The 18,469-nt window shown below is 38.8% G+C and overlaps 1 protein-coding gene across 1 annotated transcript; it reads left to right on the top strand.

The window, feature by feature from the left end:
* On the top strand, nucleotides 1–14,926 carry P2RX6 (purinergic receptor P2X 6). The gene is made up of 12 exons (XM_089481704.1): nucleotides 1–134; nucleotides 1,038–1,191; nucleotides 1,725–1,796; nucleotides 2,801–2,876; nucleotides 3,326–3,419; nucleotides 5,704–5,784; nucleotides 6,289–6,430; nucleotides 8,072–8,181; nucleotides 8,291–8,384; nucleotides 8,484–8,549; nucleotides 8,816–8,893; nucleotides 14,858–14,926. The coding sequence occupies exons 1-12, from the start codon at nucleotides 1–3 to the stop codon at nucleotides 14,924–14,926; spliced, it is 1,170 nt and encodes a 389-aa protein (XP_089337830.1).
* Nucleotides 14,927–18,469: the final 3,543 nt, after the last annotated feature.

The raw sequence follows: 18,469 nt of genomic DNA, 5'->3' as shown, positions 1-18,469 counted from the left end.
ATGGACGCTTCCTGCATCAAATCTTGTCCTCCTGTTCTAGATTACAAGACGGAGAAATACGTGCTGACAAAGAACAGAAAGATTGGTGCATTGCATCGCCTGCTTCACCTTGGCATCTTATGCTACATTATTGGGTGAGTAAGGATGCCGTATGTTTTATGAGATAAGCTTGTGCACAGTCATGCTTCTAGATTTCCTGAGAATTATATGTAGGAAGATGAAACAAAGCATTATAATGTACATTGTTATACAGGGTAAGTTTGTTCTCTTTAAAAAGAACACTTACATTTTACTTTACTTATTGTAAATGCTTATTGTAAGTTATAAGTTATACTGCCCAGTCTACACAATGCAATTATCTCCATTTTCACCCCCTGCTAAAAAAAACCATTAATATAGATCCTTGTATTAGTGTGCTACAATATCTCACTACTGGCTTTAACATTACAAATCACTACCTTTTACTCTCAAAAGACAAGTCTTATTGTAGCGAGAGTTATACTTTGGTTGGTGTCCATATACATTTCATCAACTTAAATAAAATATGTGACAAAGCTGAGTAATGAAAAAAAAACTTTTATGTGTCAATAAAATGCGAGGATCTTTTGTTTACAAGATGTTTGCAAGTACCTTTGGGACCCGAAAGAATACGCAGATCCAGGCTTGGGTTCTAGATTCTTGGGTCACTGTGAATTATGAGGTTCTGGGTTGGAATAAGTACATTTGTGCTATACTGTCATTATAACTATAAAAACTGTGAGACATTTAAAGGAAAAGTGACATTATTAAACATAATGAAAATAAAATTTTACATACATTTTTGCCATCCATGTAACTGGAAATCTGAGACCATGAGGAAAGCCTATGCCACTTCAGTGGCCTCACTTTAAAAGGCTGGGGAACCAGCAGGGTTAATTGGAAGCATTTTCCTGTGCCACATTGCATTTACAGAAGTATAATCGTCACCTGATGCCGAGAATTAGATATTCAAGAGACATTAAAAGATATAATAACATGTATTATCATTTTCAATCAAGGTGGGTTCTCATACTGAAGAAGGGATACCAAGAAACAGACTCTGATCCTCATTTCTCTGTGATTACAAAACTCAAAGGTGTTTCAGTCACCAAGGATTTCAGACAAGTGGAAGACAAACTTTGGGATGTAGCAGATTTTGTCAAACCAGCTCAGGTAAACCTCGTCATTCTGTTCACATCCAGATAAAATGCAGCTGCGGGGGATCTGGATCTTAGTCGTCTCATCGTCAGACTCTGAGGTCTGATTATAAGACGACCCCGATTATAAGACGAGGGGTATTTTTCAGAGCATTTGCTCTGAAAAAAACCTTGTCTTATAATCGAGCAAATACGGTAATATATTAGTGAATCTCGCTCTGTCTGTCTTACGCTATAAATATTATGATTATCATATAAATCATAGCAAAAAGCGTAAGAGTTATGGCCACTAAGCAGCATATAGAAACGGCATGGTCGCATTACAAAATATTATATATAAGTATATAAAATAAATAAATATAGCATGAAACTGTCATCAAAGGTTCTTATATTACTCCTGACCCAGATACAGAAGGTGTGGGTAGTATCATCAGTTGAACATGTTTTAGGGATTTGCATAGGAATGTGTTTATTCTGTTCCAACCTAGACAAGATACCGGTATTATCTCTAATCTCTAATATTGACAAATATCCAAATATCCTTTATAGGGAGAAAATGTCTTGTTCTTGGTGACTAGTTTTATTGCCACTCCTGGACAAGTGCAAAGTGTGTGTCCAGAGGTAAGAATACATTTGTTGTTGTGTTAGAAAGCATCGACACAGTTTCTAACATCAGTAAATACGTTAGACTACACTATATTTGGTATGTGTTTAATCCCAACCTCTCGGGCTGAATTTACACTTACTTATGAAAATGACATAAAGGACACAACTCTCAGAATTTTATCATATGAAAGACCCTTCAACACTTGACTCCCCATATGTAGAAGACTTTGTTGTGAATTAAGTAAGCTTTATGTTGTTCCATAAATACCCCCCAAAATGAAAATATGTTTCTCTGGGTATTCACCAGAATGTTTGGTGGGACCAACATAGCCATTTCATGTGGGGAAATTCATCACTTTGCCAGTCAAGACCCAAGTGAGTTCCATTGCAATGCATGGAGCATTTCTATGGGTTGTTCTTGAATGTAATAAGACTGTTGAATAGAGAATTTGCTTAGCAATCTCTATCTTGTCATGCTGTAGTTCCTAAAAATTAGCTAATCCAGGAAATGATCATAGGTTCTTCTCAATCTCAGATAAGAAATCCTCCCTCTGCCGCGGGTCCTGCTGTGGATGTCATGTTATCTACAACTGGGCTAGCGCTTACAGCATTGATGTACCTGGCAAAGCCCATACATTTTCCTAACTGGGTTAATTTATCAGTGCCCATATACCACACTGGATCCAATATATTAAAAATTAAATTACTATTTTTTTATTTTTTTTAATGTTTTATGTTTTTATGCCATGTAAAGTCCTACATGCCCCACGCTGCATTCCTATAATCTGCCTACAGAAGAACAGCATAGTGTAGCAAAGTCTATAGAGGTTTCTAACGTTGAATGATATGTTTACTGAAATCATAAGGGAGAGGTAGCTGGTTTATGCTGTTTCATCAAATAATACATGGCTTTTAACTGTCTGCACTTATTGAGCTCTGGAATTTGACTAGCAAATCAATTAATGATTGTCGAGGTGTGTTGACCATGTCGTTTTTTTAAGTGGGTTACTCTTTTCTAGAGCCCTTTAATTTTGGATGCCAGATGTGGTGAAAACCTGGACTGTCCTGCAGGAGAATCCGTACTGAGCGGAAATGGTAATTTAATTAACCTTTATTATAAAATCTACTACTTATATACCTTATAGCGAGTGCCTGATATCAAACCAGATTAGCTTCATTCTGTAGGTTTTGGATAAGAGGTTTATTTGTTTACCTAATTATAACTAAAGTATATTCCAAAAAACAGAGATGACCGCTGAAGCAATGTGATACATTAATAATGGAATAATCAACACGAATATTTCACTGGTTTGCTGCATGTTGAGATTGTAACGCATTTCCATAGAGTTGCTCTTAATACATGTGGCTGATTCTGTTAACATTTTCTAGAAATTCAAACGCATGAAATTTGATGTGGAATTAAAGAATTTGTCACTTTTTTCATCTTAATATGCTTTCCATATTTCTTCCCTTTTTTCTCAAACATTATCAAGTTCTTATTCTTAATAACAAGGATCATAAGAATTCCTTGCCGTGTTTTACAGGCATAAAAACTGGGAAATGTGTAAAGCTGAATAAAACCCATTCCACTTGCGAGATTTATGGCTGGTGTCCCGGGGAAAACGCATCACTACTCAGGTAAATGACGTATGTAGAGCACATGTTGTAATGTTTATGGTCCAAGAACATCCAACAAATTGTGAATTCTGAGATCTTCAAGTACATGGATATACACGCAATCTAGTACTTTGTTTTAGCATCTGCCATGTGACATTGCAATTCCTTTAAAGCAGGGGTGGGCAATTAATTTTCCCATGGGGCCACATGAGAAATTGGAATGGTTTTAGAGGGCCAGACCTCTACAAACTACAAACTCCGAAGCCTTGTCCATTTTGTTAACTTATGTGCTGTTTAATAAAGTTATTCAAGCCTACGTCATTGGTAGAGGTGCTTGAATAAGTAAGGCCTGAATAACTATTAGCACAGCACAGAAGTGAACAAAATGAACAAGGCTTCGGAGTGCATACCGTATTTTTCGCTCTATAAGACGCACCTGCTGATAAGACGCACCTAGATTTTAGAGGAGAAAAAAAAGGAAAAAATATTTTGAGCTAAAAAATGGGCTAAAATATTTATTACAATAACTGAATAAGCTATGAACACAGTAAGACACACGCAGTAAGACACACACAGACACAGTAAGACACACACAGACACAGTGAGACACACACAGACACAGTGAGACACACACAGACACAGTAAGACACACACAGACACAGTAAGACACACACAGACACAGTGAGACACACACAGACACAGTAAGACACACACAGACACAGTGAGACACACACAGACACAGTAAGACACACACAGACACAGTAAGACACACACAGACACAGTAAGACACACACAGACACAGTGAGACACACACAGACACAGTAAGATACACACACACACAGTAAGACACACACACACAGTAAGACCTCCCTCCCTAACCCCCCTTCTCAGTATCTCCCCTCTAACTCCCTAACCCCCCCTTCTCAGTATCTCCCCTCTAACTCCCTAACCCCCCCTTCTCAGGATCTCCCCCCCCGCCCCGGTCACTTACCTTAAACTCCTGTGTTGGAAGCGTGAGGCGTTTGTCTCGGGTGCCGGCGCTTCACTGCTGATCGCCGGCGTCTGACGTCATATGCCGGCGCCCAGCGTAAAGCGCCGGCACCCGAGACAAACGCTTCCAACACAGGAGTTTAAGGTAAGTGACCGGGGCGGGGGGGGACACCGGACTCATTGGTGAGTCACCAGGACACTCTTTGCGGGCCGGTCCGAGCTATTCAGCGGGCCGGATGTGGCCCGCGGGCCGTGCTTTGCCCAGGTCTGCTTTAAAGTGATCATTTATCCATTATGATACAATATGTTACAATATGTGTTTTTAATACTCAAATGGATTTCTTTACATTTATCAACATTGAATCACATAAACTGCCATTTATCCAATCAATCTCTTACTTTTATCCACTCATTCTGCCCCAGACACAGCAGCCTGAATTTATAAACCTACAAAATATAGCAAAAATACAGATTTTACCATCAATACCTACTTCTAGTTTTAGGGGTTCTGTGATACCCCACTTTTAAGCACAACCTTCTGCCTTCTATCTTTTAACTGTTTTTCAATCCAAAGCCTCAGCAAAATCTAAAAAGATTATATCTACAACCCTGCCTAGGTCTAAATATCTACTTACTTCATTGTAGAACACAAGGTGTCTTGTATGGTAGGATCAGTTCTTCTTCATAAACCATCTTGATTAACGCCAAGAATTTGGTTTAGTTCAGCATAGTCTGGCATTGAATTGTGAATTTCACCGTCACTGACTTTTGTGTTTGCAATCCCTATTTAAATAATGGGGTTGCTTTTCACCGGTCCTATGACTCAGTGCCAGAGGATATTGAATGTTAATTCAAATATTATTATTTCTCTTTTTAGGACATGCCCCAGGATCTCTAGTCACATGCAACTCTGTAACTAACATCACTTCTAGTTATCGCGGGGAGGATTATGTCGCAGGGTGTGCAAATGGACCAATGTTTAAAAGTTGGCTCCCAATTAAAAAGAACTTTCGTTCTAAAAAAAAAAACCCTCAAAACATACTTCGTTGACCTAAAATAACCAAACAGCTCATTTTTGAGGTTTTCAAGCTGAATTTCAAGTTTAAGATTTTCTGCCAAATCATTGATGAATATTTTCCTTATGACCATACTCACCACAAATGCGCTGGAGATGCCGCAGAGCTACACGCCGTGAGCATGTTATGACAACTAACAGAGACTTCTGTATGCTGCATAATATTTGTTTTTACTTTTTATTCTGTTGTACAGGAGATCAGTTTCTTATGTATGTGTTGTTCTTTCCTTATGTTTTTAGCAAACCCCGTCTCAGTGAAGCTGAAAATTTCACTCTGTTTATTAAAAATGCAGTTCATTTTAGAAAATTTAACTTTTCAAGGTGAGTAAAATGTATTTGTTAAGGCATTCTCTCTATATTTATACACAGAACGTATCCATGATTGGCCTCCAGGCTGTCTGTCTGGTCTTAGGCCTTGATAGAACTAACCGACCTTTAGTAATGTTTGTTGTGTGACAGAATGGGGCTCCATGGTTTTGGCAGCTAACTCTTTTTACTAGCAGCTTATTTTGCCTACATTGCCAGTGTTCAGAACAGAGGATGGGTGGGAGGCTCCGGGTGGCTAGAGTAGCTACTCTGCTGGGCCAGGCTAAGGGCAGCAACCCCACAAATACACCACTGACCTGTAGCATGTCAATAACCCATTCCTAGAGTAATATATACAGGTGACACCTATTTAGTCATCAAATGGTTTAGAATTGTTCAACAAACAAGGTGAGAATTTAAAAAAATCTTTTAGATAGTAGTTGAAAAGTGCATAAAAAATGTATCAGTGCTAATTTGCAGAGAACGCATTCATTCTTCATTACTTTTTTTTTTTTAAAGTTCCAACACCTTGGAGACATTGAATGAGACATATTTTAAGAGCTGCATGTATGATCCAGTCTCCAGTCCTTACTGCCCTGTCTTCCGAATTCAAGACATCATAAGACAAGCTGGATACAGCTTTGCGGAGCTCTCTGTTCTGGTAACATTCTAAAGTCAAAATGTTTATTATGTACCCTTATATCAGGAGTCCTAAGTGGGCCCAGAGTGTCGACAGATACTACTCTCCTTTCTGCTTGTGGTCTCTGTAAAGCAGAGTGCTGAGACCCATTGTACAGCGCTACGGAATTTGATGGCGCTATATAAAACAATAAATAATAAATAATAATATGATGTCATACCCTAGAGCTCCACTTCTCTCTGTGATACAGAAACCATGAGTTTGAGGCACAGCAGGAGTCCCACTTGTCCCTTCTTAAAGACAGAGGGATTCTCGTAACCCTGAGCCCTGCAAACCCTGCAAATATTATTAATGTGTATCAGGAACATTTGCAATACTTTCATTTGTTTACTTATTATGTGTATTACCAAGAGAAATGCAATACTTTAATAAAATAAATAATAAAACATAAGCGTTCCTTTAATATAAAGACAGGCTGTTGGCATAGGTTAAAATAATTGTTTGCTCTTTAAAGCAAGACTAGTCATATTGATTTACTTTATCATTAAATTAAGCTGTTGAACTTTTCCAAAGATTTTCTTTTTTTTAATATGCATTTGATGTGGTTAAGTGGGAAATATTTAAAAAAGGTTTTTAAATCAATTAATAAGCAAATTGGTGCATGATGATTACAACAAAACAACTCAAAGACTAGATAAAAATAAATCTCTTTACTTGTAGTTGTCATCTATATGTTTGAGAGTGATTGGTCTACTTTTATAGAATTTTCCTCTTTAACATACGTAATAAATATTTTTTTATATATTATACATTTCAGCTCATTAAGCTTATATTGGTAACAGAAAGAAGAGGCATGTCTTCTGCTTCACATCATTTATGTTGGATACCCATCTGTAAATGAAAAAAAATGACGGTTGCATATTTACTTTTGATTGTTATGTCATTATCCCTTCCAGTCTGAAACAGTAATACGCTTTTTGGCCCTCTTCCAATCTTATAGGTTTCTTATAGAGCAGTTGTCCCACCAACATTAGGATTATCTAAATAGTGAGTAAATGCCCTACCCTATCTGAAACAAGCTAAAATTGCATGTGTGGAAGAACGGATACTTTCCACAAAACCAGATGAGTTGAAATATATACTGTTTATATATAATGCTTTCATGCATTAAACTCAGACTTATTTATGTAGCAATATTAATGACTATGTGGGTCATTCGCTAAGTGAGAAGTTTCATCTCCCTGAATCATTATACACTATGGGGGGCCATTGCAAGTGAGCTTCTGCAGCAAGATGGGCCGAGTTGGCTTTGTATGCTCCTTAGTTAAATCTTGCATATACATTGGGAGGATCAGCTCGGCTCTTTTTGGAGGAGAAACTTGCTTGGGCTGGACTTACTCAATGGATAGACATGTTTCAAACCACCATGATAACTTACACTTTAGTTAATACAACCAAAAACATCATTATCAGAATATCATGTGACTGGTTTGTTTAGGTGGCTCTGTAACGTATCATTCAGATTGGTTACTTATTAACTTAAGAAACCCTGAAACTGACTGGCGTTTGTGACTTTTGCCACACTTTGACTTTCATGGAAGTTTTGTGTGCAGCCTACATAACGTTTATGGTCATATTCTTCTAACTGTGACTGTGTCTTAGGGTGGAGTTGTCAATGCTCGCATTGAGTGGAGATGTGACCTGGATCATCCACTAACCTTGTGTAAGCCACATTATGATTTTCAGCTGCAAGCAAAAGAGAACAACTTCAGGTAGGTTACATACAAATCCAAAGGCCATTTACGAGACCGGTGTCATACAGAAGATTAAACAGTAATAGCTACATTATTATTATTAAGTCAAGCAGTGTTGCCTTTGTAGGACTGCCACATATTACTGGAATCAAGATGGCCGTGAATACAGAGATCTCCTCAAGCTGTATGGAATCCGGTTTGATATTTCTGTGACTGGTGAGGTAATTCTCTTTTTTCCCCTGAATAAAGAGGCAAGCGTTGCAGTCTTGATGGAGTTATTACTATTTTGACTATATTCCATAATTTCATTTTATGTCCAGGCCAGGAAGTTTGGTGTCATACCAACAGCTGTCAGTCTTGGAACTGGGTGTGCATTTCTTGGCGGAGTAAGTAAAAATGAATGCCTACTAGAAAGTAGATCCTGGCATGTCCCGATAAATTACTCATTCAAAAGCTACATTTATGTCAAATTATAACCAGTTAATTTGGTGATACACTTTAAGCATCTCTGTGTATATTTGATATTATTTTTATTTATAAGCCAAGGCACATATTTTACATTGACATATAAAACAGGTGATTATGGTGATTTTAATATATTTTGTGATGTCCATATTATATCATAATCATATTCATTTCTGTTTTGTAAAAGGCAACATTTTTGTGTGACCTGATTCTGCTATATTTAGATGAAAAGGCCAGTTTCTACAGGAGTTGTAAATACGAAGAGGTGGGTAGAAAGTCCAAAAATACATTATTTTTGATTGACACAAGCATAATAAACAGTGCAGTTGGCAGTAGAAAAATGAGGTGGGGCAATGCTATAAATATTTTAGGACCCCTTATTGGGGCAGGAAAGGGTGGTGTCCAGGAACACTATCCTTGGTGCTCCACTAGGAAAGAAGAGACGTCTGTTCATCAGAAGGCACAGATCTCTCATTCAGCACCTCAATATTGTTCAGGTACAAGAAGGTGCAGGGTTATGACATCACATCATGACGCACTCATTCTCTTTGTGCATGGAGGGGTGGGCAGAATAGAAAAAAATGGTTATTGAAAGTGCAGCTGCCATACAATTACTGTCTGCACCTATGTATGAAATTATTGTGCTTGAAATAGTTTTCTATTTTTTATGGGTACTGCTTTATCATGAATACATAAATGGAGAAAAAAAATCAACATCTTCAGATTAGTGCAGCAGAAGAGAGCCAGTCTAGTACTATGTACAGTATCTCACATAATCATACACTTTGCAAAGATTTAAGAATATCATAGGAATTAATCTTGTCTGTTTATACCGTTAGGCTTTAGCACATGGTCCTGGTTATCTATCGTTCTCTTTAAATAGGGCATTTAGTTATAATGACTCCCCAGCCATTTACTTGTTCTCTCTGTGAATCCTGCGCAATGTGCAGTTCTTTCAGCAGATATGTAGGAAATAAAGCACAGAGGTGACCTAAAGCTCAAGTGCAGTTTGATTATGCAGAAGGACAATGATCCAAAGCACACAAGCAAGTTCACCTCTGAATGGCTTAAAAGAAACATAGATGAAGGTTTTGAAGTGACCTAGTCACCTGGATTTAGTGACCTTACTTTACTCCCAATGAGGTGATGCAACATGACCCTAAAAAGGCAGTTTTTTTATTGTTTATACGAGAAAACCATCCAATATGGCAGAATATTGAGGCAGAAGAGTGGGACAAAATTGTTCCACATTAATGGAAAAGGCACATTGTCAGATATTGCAAGTGTTTGATTCCAGTTGTTGCCGTCAAGAGTGGCAAAACCAGTTATTACGTAAATATAGGTTTGATTAACTCTTTACTGTTTAGTTATGTTGTCTTTGTCTTATATTGAAATTAGTTGTTTAGATGGTCTAAAACATTTAAATGTGACAATTAAGCAAAACTTTCCCACCGTACTGCACCTAAAAACTGCAGAAAATTATATTTTTCAATTCTTAAATGAAAGTGCAGAGTTATGCTAGGTTTCCACTTGGGTTTTTGTCCTGCGTTTTTTTTCTTGATGAAAAACGCCAAGAAAACTGCCACTGCATTTTGGCGTTTTTTTCTGGAGTTTTTTCTGGCGTTTTAGCCTTTCTGTGGAAATTGCTTTTTTTGACCTTAGGCAGTCTTTTCAGCCTTTACAAGTTAGAAGTTTCACCCAGCTAAAAGGGATTAGGATAAATGGCAAGTATCTGCCCCCTGATGTCATTTACTTGGTAGAGTTCTACTTAAACCCCCCGGCGGACCCTTTTGTCACTTTTCTGTGGTTTGTAAGGCCTGCTTTATTCCGAATGTCTGCTCCTCTAGGAAGATTGGCCCCAAATGATGGTGCAAATTGTTTGCTGTTGCTTTTGGCACGCAGGATCCAGTTGATGCGTCGCGTATGTTTGTTTGTAATGGCATGTTTGTTCCAAATGGTGTAGAATTCAATATGAACTTTGTTTTGTGTGAAACTGTTTGTTTCCAGCCTATTTCTCGTAGGACACACAGATACCGGGTCCATCCTCTGCATTGTAACTGTGGAAAAAACGCCATAAAAAACGCCAAGGCAATAAACCCACATGGCTTTTTCATGGCGTTTTTTCTCTCCCATAGACTTCTATTGGAGAAAAACGCCAAGATTTCCTTGCAAAAAACGCCAGAGTGTCAACATGCTGCGATTCTGAAAAACTGCCACAGATCCCAAAAAAGCAGAAAAACGCCAAAGAGGACTGAAAAAACGCCAAACAAAAAAACGCCAAGTGGATATGGCATTATGCGATTTCCTATTGAAGAACAGCTAACATCTGGCTGCTGCGTTTTTTCACTAAAAAAACGCCAGGTGGCGCTATTGGCGTTTTTATGGGCGTTTTCAGCTAAAAAAAAAAACAAGTGGAAACTTAGCCTTATAAGTACAATGTTCTGGCAGACTGAACCAGGAAAACAAGCTGTAAAAAACTGGTTTCTCGGTGTATCAATAAAATGAATAAGATGTAAAAATATTATAAGCAGACATAACTGGGGAGCCGCATTCCATGCCAGGCGAATGTGGTATAAAGACACTTCTTCAAGGCTTAACGTGCCGTGTTGTCTGTGGGAAAGCCATTGTGTTTGAGCTCCCAAAGAAGTTGTGAATACCCGGAGATGCCTGGAGGCATCCTAATAATTGATCAAGACAGCAAAGAGAATATTCTTTTAACTAAGTTTTAAAACTCTGTGCCTATTAACTAAGTCTACTTTTTTATTTAATATGCATATCAGTAGAGCTGGGAACTCTCTAGGTAGAAACGTTTCCTGGAGGCTCCAGGCAGCCAGCCCTGGGACATCTCCAGGTATGCATGGCAGGAGCTTATCTCCATTGAATTACTATTCAGTATATTAAACTTTAAGATATTTGAGAATATCTCTGAAGTAGAATACTGGATTCTTTTGTGGCTGTAATTGAGCTTTTTTGTGTGTTCCTAATGAGTTAGTGGAGTCCTGACTGTCAACTTCATCTCAAACCCATCTTCACTTTAGCTGCATACAGTATGTCATAAGTAATACTTATTACATAAGGCCATGTTCCAGGAAGCACAGCAAAAGTATCATTTAGCACCTAATGGAAGATGTTTGTCACATTCATATAAATCAATATATTATTTAGTATAGCAATGTTATCTTTTCATACCACATTTGGGTTTTCCCCAGATTTTATGGGGACCTGTCAGATGGGCTCCCATCGTTGTGCAGCTAAACCTTGGAAATGGCTTAATAACTGGAGACATAAGGTTGTAGTTAATGGTGAATGTTCAGATGAAGGTCATGTTACTAGTGGGGTACTTCAGGTGTTAGTAGAGGCACCCATTCTTTAATATTTGTATTTGCAATATTAAATAAGGGTCCCAAAGGCATGTTTTTTTGCCAAGGAAATGTTATGACTGGAAGTCTAAAACTAGAGGGTCAGATGTAATGTAAAATAAGGACGTTTTACTTAATTAGAGGGTGGGAGATAAATGAAAAAGCCTTTCAGCAGAAGTGGTAGAGGTGAGAACGGTAAGGTTATAAGGGATAGAATGAAGTTTTTGCAGCAAAATAAATGGCTGGATTAAACTAGATGGGCTAGCTGGTTCTTAAAGTTTCATCTCCGCATTACATATTAATTTGTAGGCATGGCATCAGCTGTTTTGTTTTTTATGATGTCACCAGTTATACACAACCCCCCCCCCCTTCATTTGCTTTTACAAACAGGGCTCTAGGGTACTTATCTGAACTTGATGTTTTTTAACCCCTTAATGACAATTGCCGGTTCTGGCACGGCACGGAAAAACAAGTCGATTATGACAAATGACGTGCCAGAAATGGCGTGCCGCCTTTAAACGGGTGCAGAAAGCGATCTACGTTCGCTTTCTGCACCCAAACGGCGTTGCTGTAATGCCTCGACCTCGAGGCATTCAGCAACGCCACGATCGGCACCAGGGGCCATGTCTGGCCCCTCCCCGGGGTGTCAACAACCGCCATACATTGTACGGCGGCGGACGCCTGTTTTAAAAGCATTTAGGAGGCGATCAACTATCACCTCCTAAACTTAAATGGTGTCACTGGAATGCCCAATGTTTTTTTTTCTTTTTTTCGACACATTATGGGGCAAAAAATACGGGTAGCGTTTTGCTATTTCAAAGCCATTTTTTCCAAATCTGGTAATTCTTCCCCTCATCTGCCATCAAACCCACCACCTGAATTTAGTCCGTGGCTAAAGTTTCTTACTTCCAGTACCGTTAGTGGAAAACTATCTAAGATTTTGAAAGTCTTTAAAGACAATAAGACTTTTGATAAGTCTAAAGCACATAAACAATGGGAGAAGGAACTGGAAATTACTATTTCCTTACAGTCTTGGCATAAAACTTGGCAACTTACTAAAAAAGCTACCCATTGTATAAATCTCCAAGAACTTTTTTTTTTAAACTTCTATATAGATGGTATATGGTCCCTACACGTATAGCTAAATTTCAACCAATTAACGGAGATAGGTGTTGGCGGTGCCAAGTTGAAATAGGATCATATAAACATATTTGGTGGGATTGTCAAATGCTAACTCAGTTTAAGACAAAAATATCTGAGCTTTATCTGAAGTTGTTTGGATCCCATCTGGAACTTTCCCCTCAAAGGTTTTTGTTTCACATAGAGCTTCTAGACATTAACATCAATGATCGGATTCTATGGATTTACATACTTTTGGCGTTTAAAATCTGTCTTGCTAGATATTGGAGAAATCAGGATGTACCAAGTTGGCAAGAGATTAAAACGCAAATAAATTTACAAAATAATGTAGAAAAATATTTTTTTCTTAAAGAATTTAACTCAAGAGAGAAGTATGACTCTATATGGCAAAAATTGTCTCAGATAACTGATTAAAAACTCCCTGTGCATGGATATAACTATAGCACTGCTTCGACGGCCCCTGTATTTGGCCCTGTCATGCCATAATCCCTCTCTCTCCCCAAGGAAACACTGAATGTTTGAATATTTAAATTATCTATTCTCAATGCAACGAGTCTTAATGAAATATACTAAATATTCTTGTATAAATGTGTATGTATATTCTTTTTTTGTTTTTGTTTATTTTTTGACTGTTATTGTGAAGTACTGTATGTTTTTCGTTGTTTTTGTCTTATCTTATAATTTTTTTTTTCTTTTTTCTCTTTATATTTTTGTAAAAATTTAATAAAGAATGACAAATAAAAAAAAAATAAATACTAGCATTTGAAATACCCTGGGGTGTCTAGTTTTCAAAAATATATGGCTTTATTGGGCACACTGAAATGGCCCGGCTCAAAGATGTACCAAATAGGGCATGGGCAGTGGATCCCCAAATGCCAAAGTTCAACATTGAAAAATGCGCATGCCCCAAATGTGGCCCTTTTGCCCCCAAACAGCCAGGCAAAATCATTCATGTGAGGTATCGCTGTACTCAGGAGATGTTGCTAAACATATATTGGGGTGTTTTATGATAGTGACATATACCAGAACCTGTTTATTCATACCTAAAGTAAAATGTGTGTGAAAAAACAAATGCAAAAAAAATTACTACCATAAAGTTTGACAAAGGCTGATGGTAGAATAAGTGCTTGGAAAGGGTTAAAATACTAGCACTTGGGCTGTCTAGTTTTCAAAAATATATGATTTGATGGGGTAAATTGCATTGGCCGGCTTCAAAGATACCCGAAATGGCACATGAGGGGAAGAATTACCAGATTTGGAAAAAATGGCTTTGAAATAGCAAAACGCTACCTGTACTTTTTGCCCCATAATGTGTAGAAAAAAAGAAAAAAAAACATTGGGTATTTCTAAACTCAGGACAAATAGTAGAATCTATTTAGCAGTTTTTTTCATTACCTTGTATAGATGAGTAAAAGATTTTTCAACTAAAAGTTAGAAACAGTCATTTTTTTCTAAATTTTTCACCATATTTTATACTTTTTTTAATAGTAAATAATGATACAATCAAAACATTGTCATCTAAAGAAAGCCCTTCTTGTCCTGAAAAAAACAATATCTAATGTGTGTGGGTTCAGTAAACAGGAAAGAAGAAAATTACAGCTAAACAAGAGCAGCGCAGAAATGTTAAAACGCCCATTGCCACGAAGGGTACAAAAAGTAAAATCAGCCTTTGTCACGAAGGGGTCAAAGGAGTACACTGACTCAATGGTATTTATTTCTGTGTTTTGCAGGTTAATCCACCTGATGAACAACAATCTACCTCACCTGGAAAACTTGACAACTTTAATCAGGAAGCTTGAATAATAGAAAATATTACATTATGTTGTGTCTTCAAAAGGTGTTGTTCCACCTGCTCAGTGAGACCTCTGAAATTAAATAAACAAGATAATACATCATCTTCTAAACTGGCCACAATTTATATCGTACCATACAAACTTTAACTTGAGTATTGGTCCGTCCGGTTCTGGGCCAGGTGGGCCACTGGCCGACAATGCCACACACTGCCGCTGAAGCAGAAGATCGGCTGCTGCAGCAGCTGGATATGCCCATACCTCCCAACATTTCAAAATGTGAAAGAGAGACACTTTTTTTTTTTTTCTTTTCAATCGCTCTCACAGAACTTACCAATACAAGCAAATGCACTTTACAATGTTGTGCTTGCATCGCCACTTAAAAAACGCTTCATTTTTGTCAGCACAGTCATGCATATTAAAAATAACCAACACATTGAATTGAACTTCCATGATGCTGGCTGAGCATCATGGGCATACCTGGGAACTCTCTGGGTTTGACCCGGAGATTGCCGAGTGAGCACTGCTTCTGTGGTTCTCCGGGTCAAGACCCGAATCCTCTGGGTCGCGGGGTCTTGACACGCCCCACTCCCCACCCATTTTTACTTAAAATGGGGGTGTTACCCGCTGCCATCAGCGTGCAGTCCCAGATAGCCAGAGCCCAGAAGTTCCCAGGTATGATCATGGGAAGTGCAGTTAACAGTAGATAAAGCTGCAGATGTTAGCTGTGAACTACAATTCCCATGATGCTCAGCCAGCCAGGTGTCCACCATGATGCTGGCTGAGCATCATTTCAAGAGTAGTCCACCGCTAATGTTAGCCTCCCTCCCAGGATATTTACACACTGCCTTTACACACACCTGCCCATAAACACACATATACACATACACTGCCTTTACACACACACACACACACACACACAATTTATATATATATATATATATACACATATATATATATATACATACACATATATATATATATATATATATACATATGCACATATACATACACTGCCCTTACACACACCTGCCCATAAACACACCCTGACACGTGACTGCCTATACACACTGCCTTTACACACATACACACACCAGCTGACAAATACCTACACTGCTCTTACATACACACATAAGCTTACAAACACATACATACTGTGCTATGTTAGCTTGACATTTGGGTACATGTGCTATGCAGATCATACATATGGGTCCCTGGGGTGGAGCAATTGTAGAGCAGGGTGGGCCAATGCTCCGTTCCCCCATTCTGTGAAAAATCCATGCCAGCTTTTCCAGAAGGCTATAAGTCTGCAGGATCCGGTCCGGGATTCCTATGGGACCTGCATCAGGCACAGGTGCTGGGCATTAAAAACCCTTGGAGCCTGATGATCAGGGAGACTGTGGGGGAAAGAGGAAGTTTCCCTATGGCTCCCAGGGCACTGCGAGGCCGTGAAGATGACCATCCCTGAGCCAAGTGAGGCAATACCTGCGTGGACCTTTGTGTGCTGTCTGGGGGAGGTTTTCCAGAGCCTGGCTTAGCTGTGTCTGGCTGGGGGGGTTAAGTTATTGGGTGATTATAAAAATGCATTTTTTGTTTTTATTTCCCAACCTGCCCCCCCCCGAGTTATGCCCAGGTTTGTCACACTGCCTCCCATATATGCCTTATACCCCCAGATATGCCCCTCTGGCCCCCAGGTATGCCACTGTACTCTCTGATATGCCTTATACCCCCTATATGCCACTGTGCGCCCCCGATATGCCTTATACCCCCAGATATGCCATTCGGCCCCCCCAGACTTACCTCTGTGCTCCAGACTCCCTGGTGTCTAGTGGGGGCAGCAGGTCAATGCCTGCGCCTGGCCGGCACTTTTGCTGGAGCTTTTATGACTGAGCTACGGAAGATCATGTGAAGCCGGTGCTCCATCATGGCAGTGCCGGCAGTAGTGGAGGTTGTCTGCAGTGGTGTGGGGGATTTGGATCTTAGTGTTATAGTCACTATAAGACGAGGGGTATTTTTCAGAACATCTGCTCTGAAAAAACCCTCATCTTATATTCGATAAAATCAATTAAACTAATCGATAATGAAATTTGTTGGCACTGATTTTCATTACCGATTAGTTGTTGCAGCCCAAATTATTACATTAAATAAAAGTACAAATCTCAGGGGGTTCTGTAGATCTCAAGCTTCTTCTGCTGGGAGGCTATTCCACATATCCATCACCCTCTCATTAAAGCAAGTCATTTACATTAAGTAAAACTTCATAATATTATATAAAAGTAAAAATCTCAGGGAAGTGAATATGCAAATGACAATTAACTATTTCAGTCCCTGTAAGGAAAGCTATGCATTAATTTACCTCTACAGGCAAGCAAGGATATTATAATTTAGGGCAGTTTCTATTGCAGGCACTACACACCTCTTCCCTTTCTCCTGTCTTTTTTTTCTCTGAAGCAGGGCACTGTCTCGCATACTGACCCCACCCCCCCCTTCCCATCTCTTGACTCCCGGTCAGGATGGCATCTGCAGAGAGATGGGCTATTTTGTTTCAGAATAATAATAAAATAAAAATTAAAAATAAAAAAAAAAAGCCTCCCCTGGGAGCTACAGCGCCTTCTGACTCCCCCTGGGTCTGTGTTCCACAGCCCAAAAATTCTAAATGAACGAGTGCACATCCAGAGGAAGCGGAAATCAATACTGCAAATAAGTAAAGTGACAAGCAGCAATCAACGACCTCAGCCAGCAGGACCAGACTTCACACTTGGCGCGTTTTGCATACCCGTGCTTAATTAAGGTTGTTGATTGCTGCTGTCCAAAAACAGGAATAAAGTTCATTTTGAGTTTACTTTTTTTGCCGTATTGATTTCCGCTTTCTCTGGATGTGCACTCGTCCGTTTAGGATTTTGGTAATGATCGGGTGTCCCAATACTTTTGTCCATATAGTGTACATTACTATTATTTTATATAGTGCCATGAAATTCTGTGGCGCTGTACAGTGGGTAGACAGGACGCAACAAGTAGTATGTAACAAAACAATTTGACTTACAGAAACAACAGGTGAGGAGGACCCTGCTCAAAGGAGCTTACAATCTAGAGACATGGGGAGGCTTAGTCGACCAGTCCCAAAACTGATTTTTAAAATAAGAAAGGGTTCAAAATATTCAAGGAATTGGGTAAAAACTTCCTATAAATAACTGCAGCATATAGGAAATATTACAAGCCATTTGCCATCTAACTAGTCTTGAGTATTATTGTACCATTCTTCTCACACACACAGTCATTAATCATTCATTATGAAATGAACACATATAAAACAGTACAGTTTGGTGTTTACAAGTGGTTCAGTGCAAAGTTTATTAAAAACAGATGTAATTCCGTGTGCAAGACATGGACTAAAACATCTGTATGACAAAAAGAAAAAGAAGCTTATCAGTTATCGCATACAATCTGCCTACAGGAGTAAGTATATCCCTGAGTTAAAAGGAGTTATTTTGATTGAAAGTTCTCAGCAGGATTAGCCCCATGGTCATGTTTTAATGGACATGCATGCCCACT

The sequence above is a fragment of the Sceloporus occidentalis genome, unplaced genomic scaffold (genome assembly GCF_023333645.1).
Source record: "Sceloporus occidentalis isolate IW3139 unplaced genomic scaffold, rSceOcc1.0.p SCAF_16, whole genome shotgun sequence".
Classification (NCBI taxonomy): domain Eukaryota; kingdom Metazoa; phylum Chordata; class Lepidosauria; order Squamata; family Phrynosomatidae; genus Sceloporus; species Sceloporus occidentalis.
This window is presented reverse-complemented; position numbering and strand designations above follow the sequence as displayed.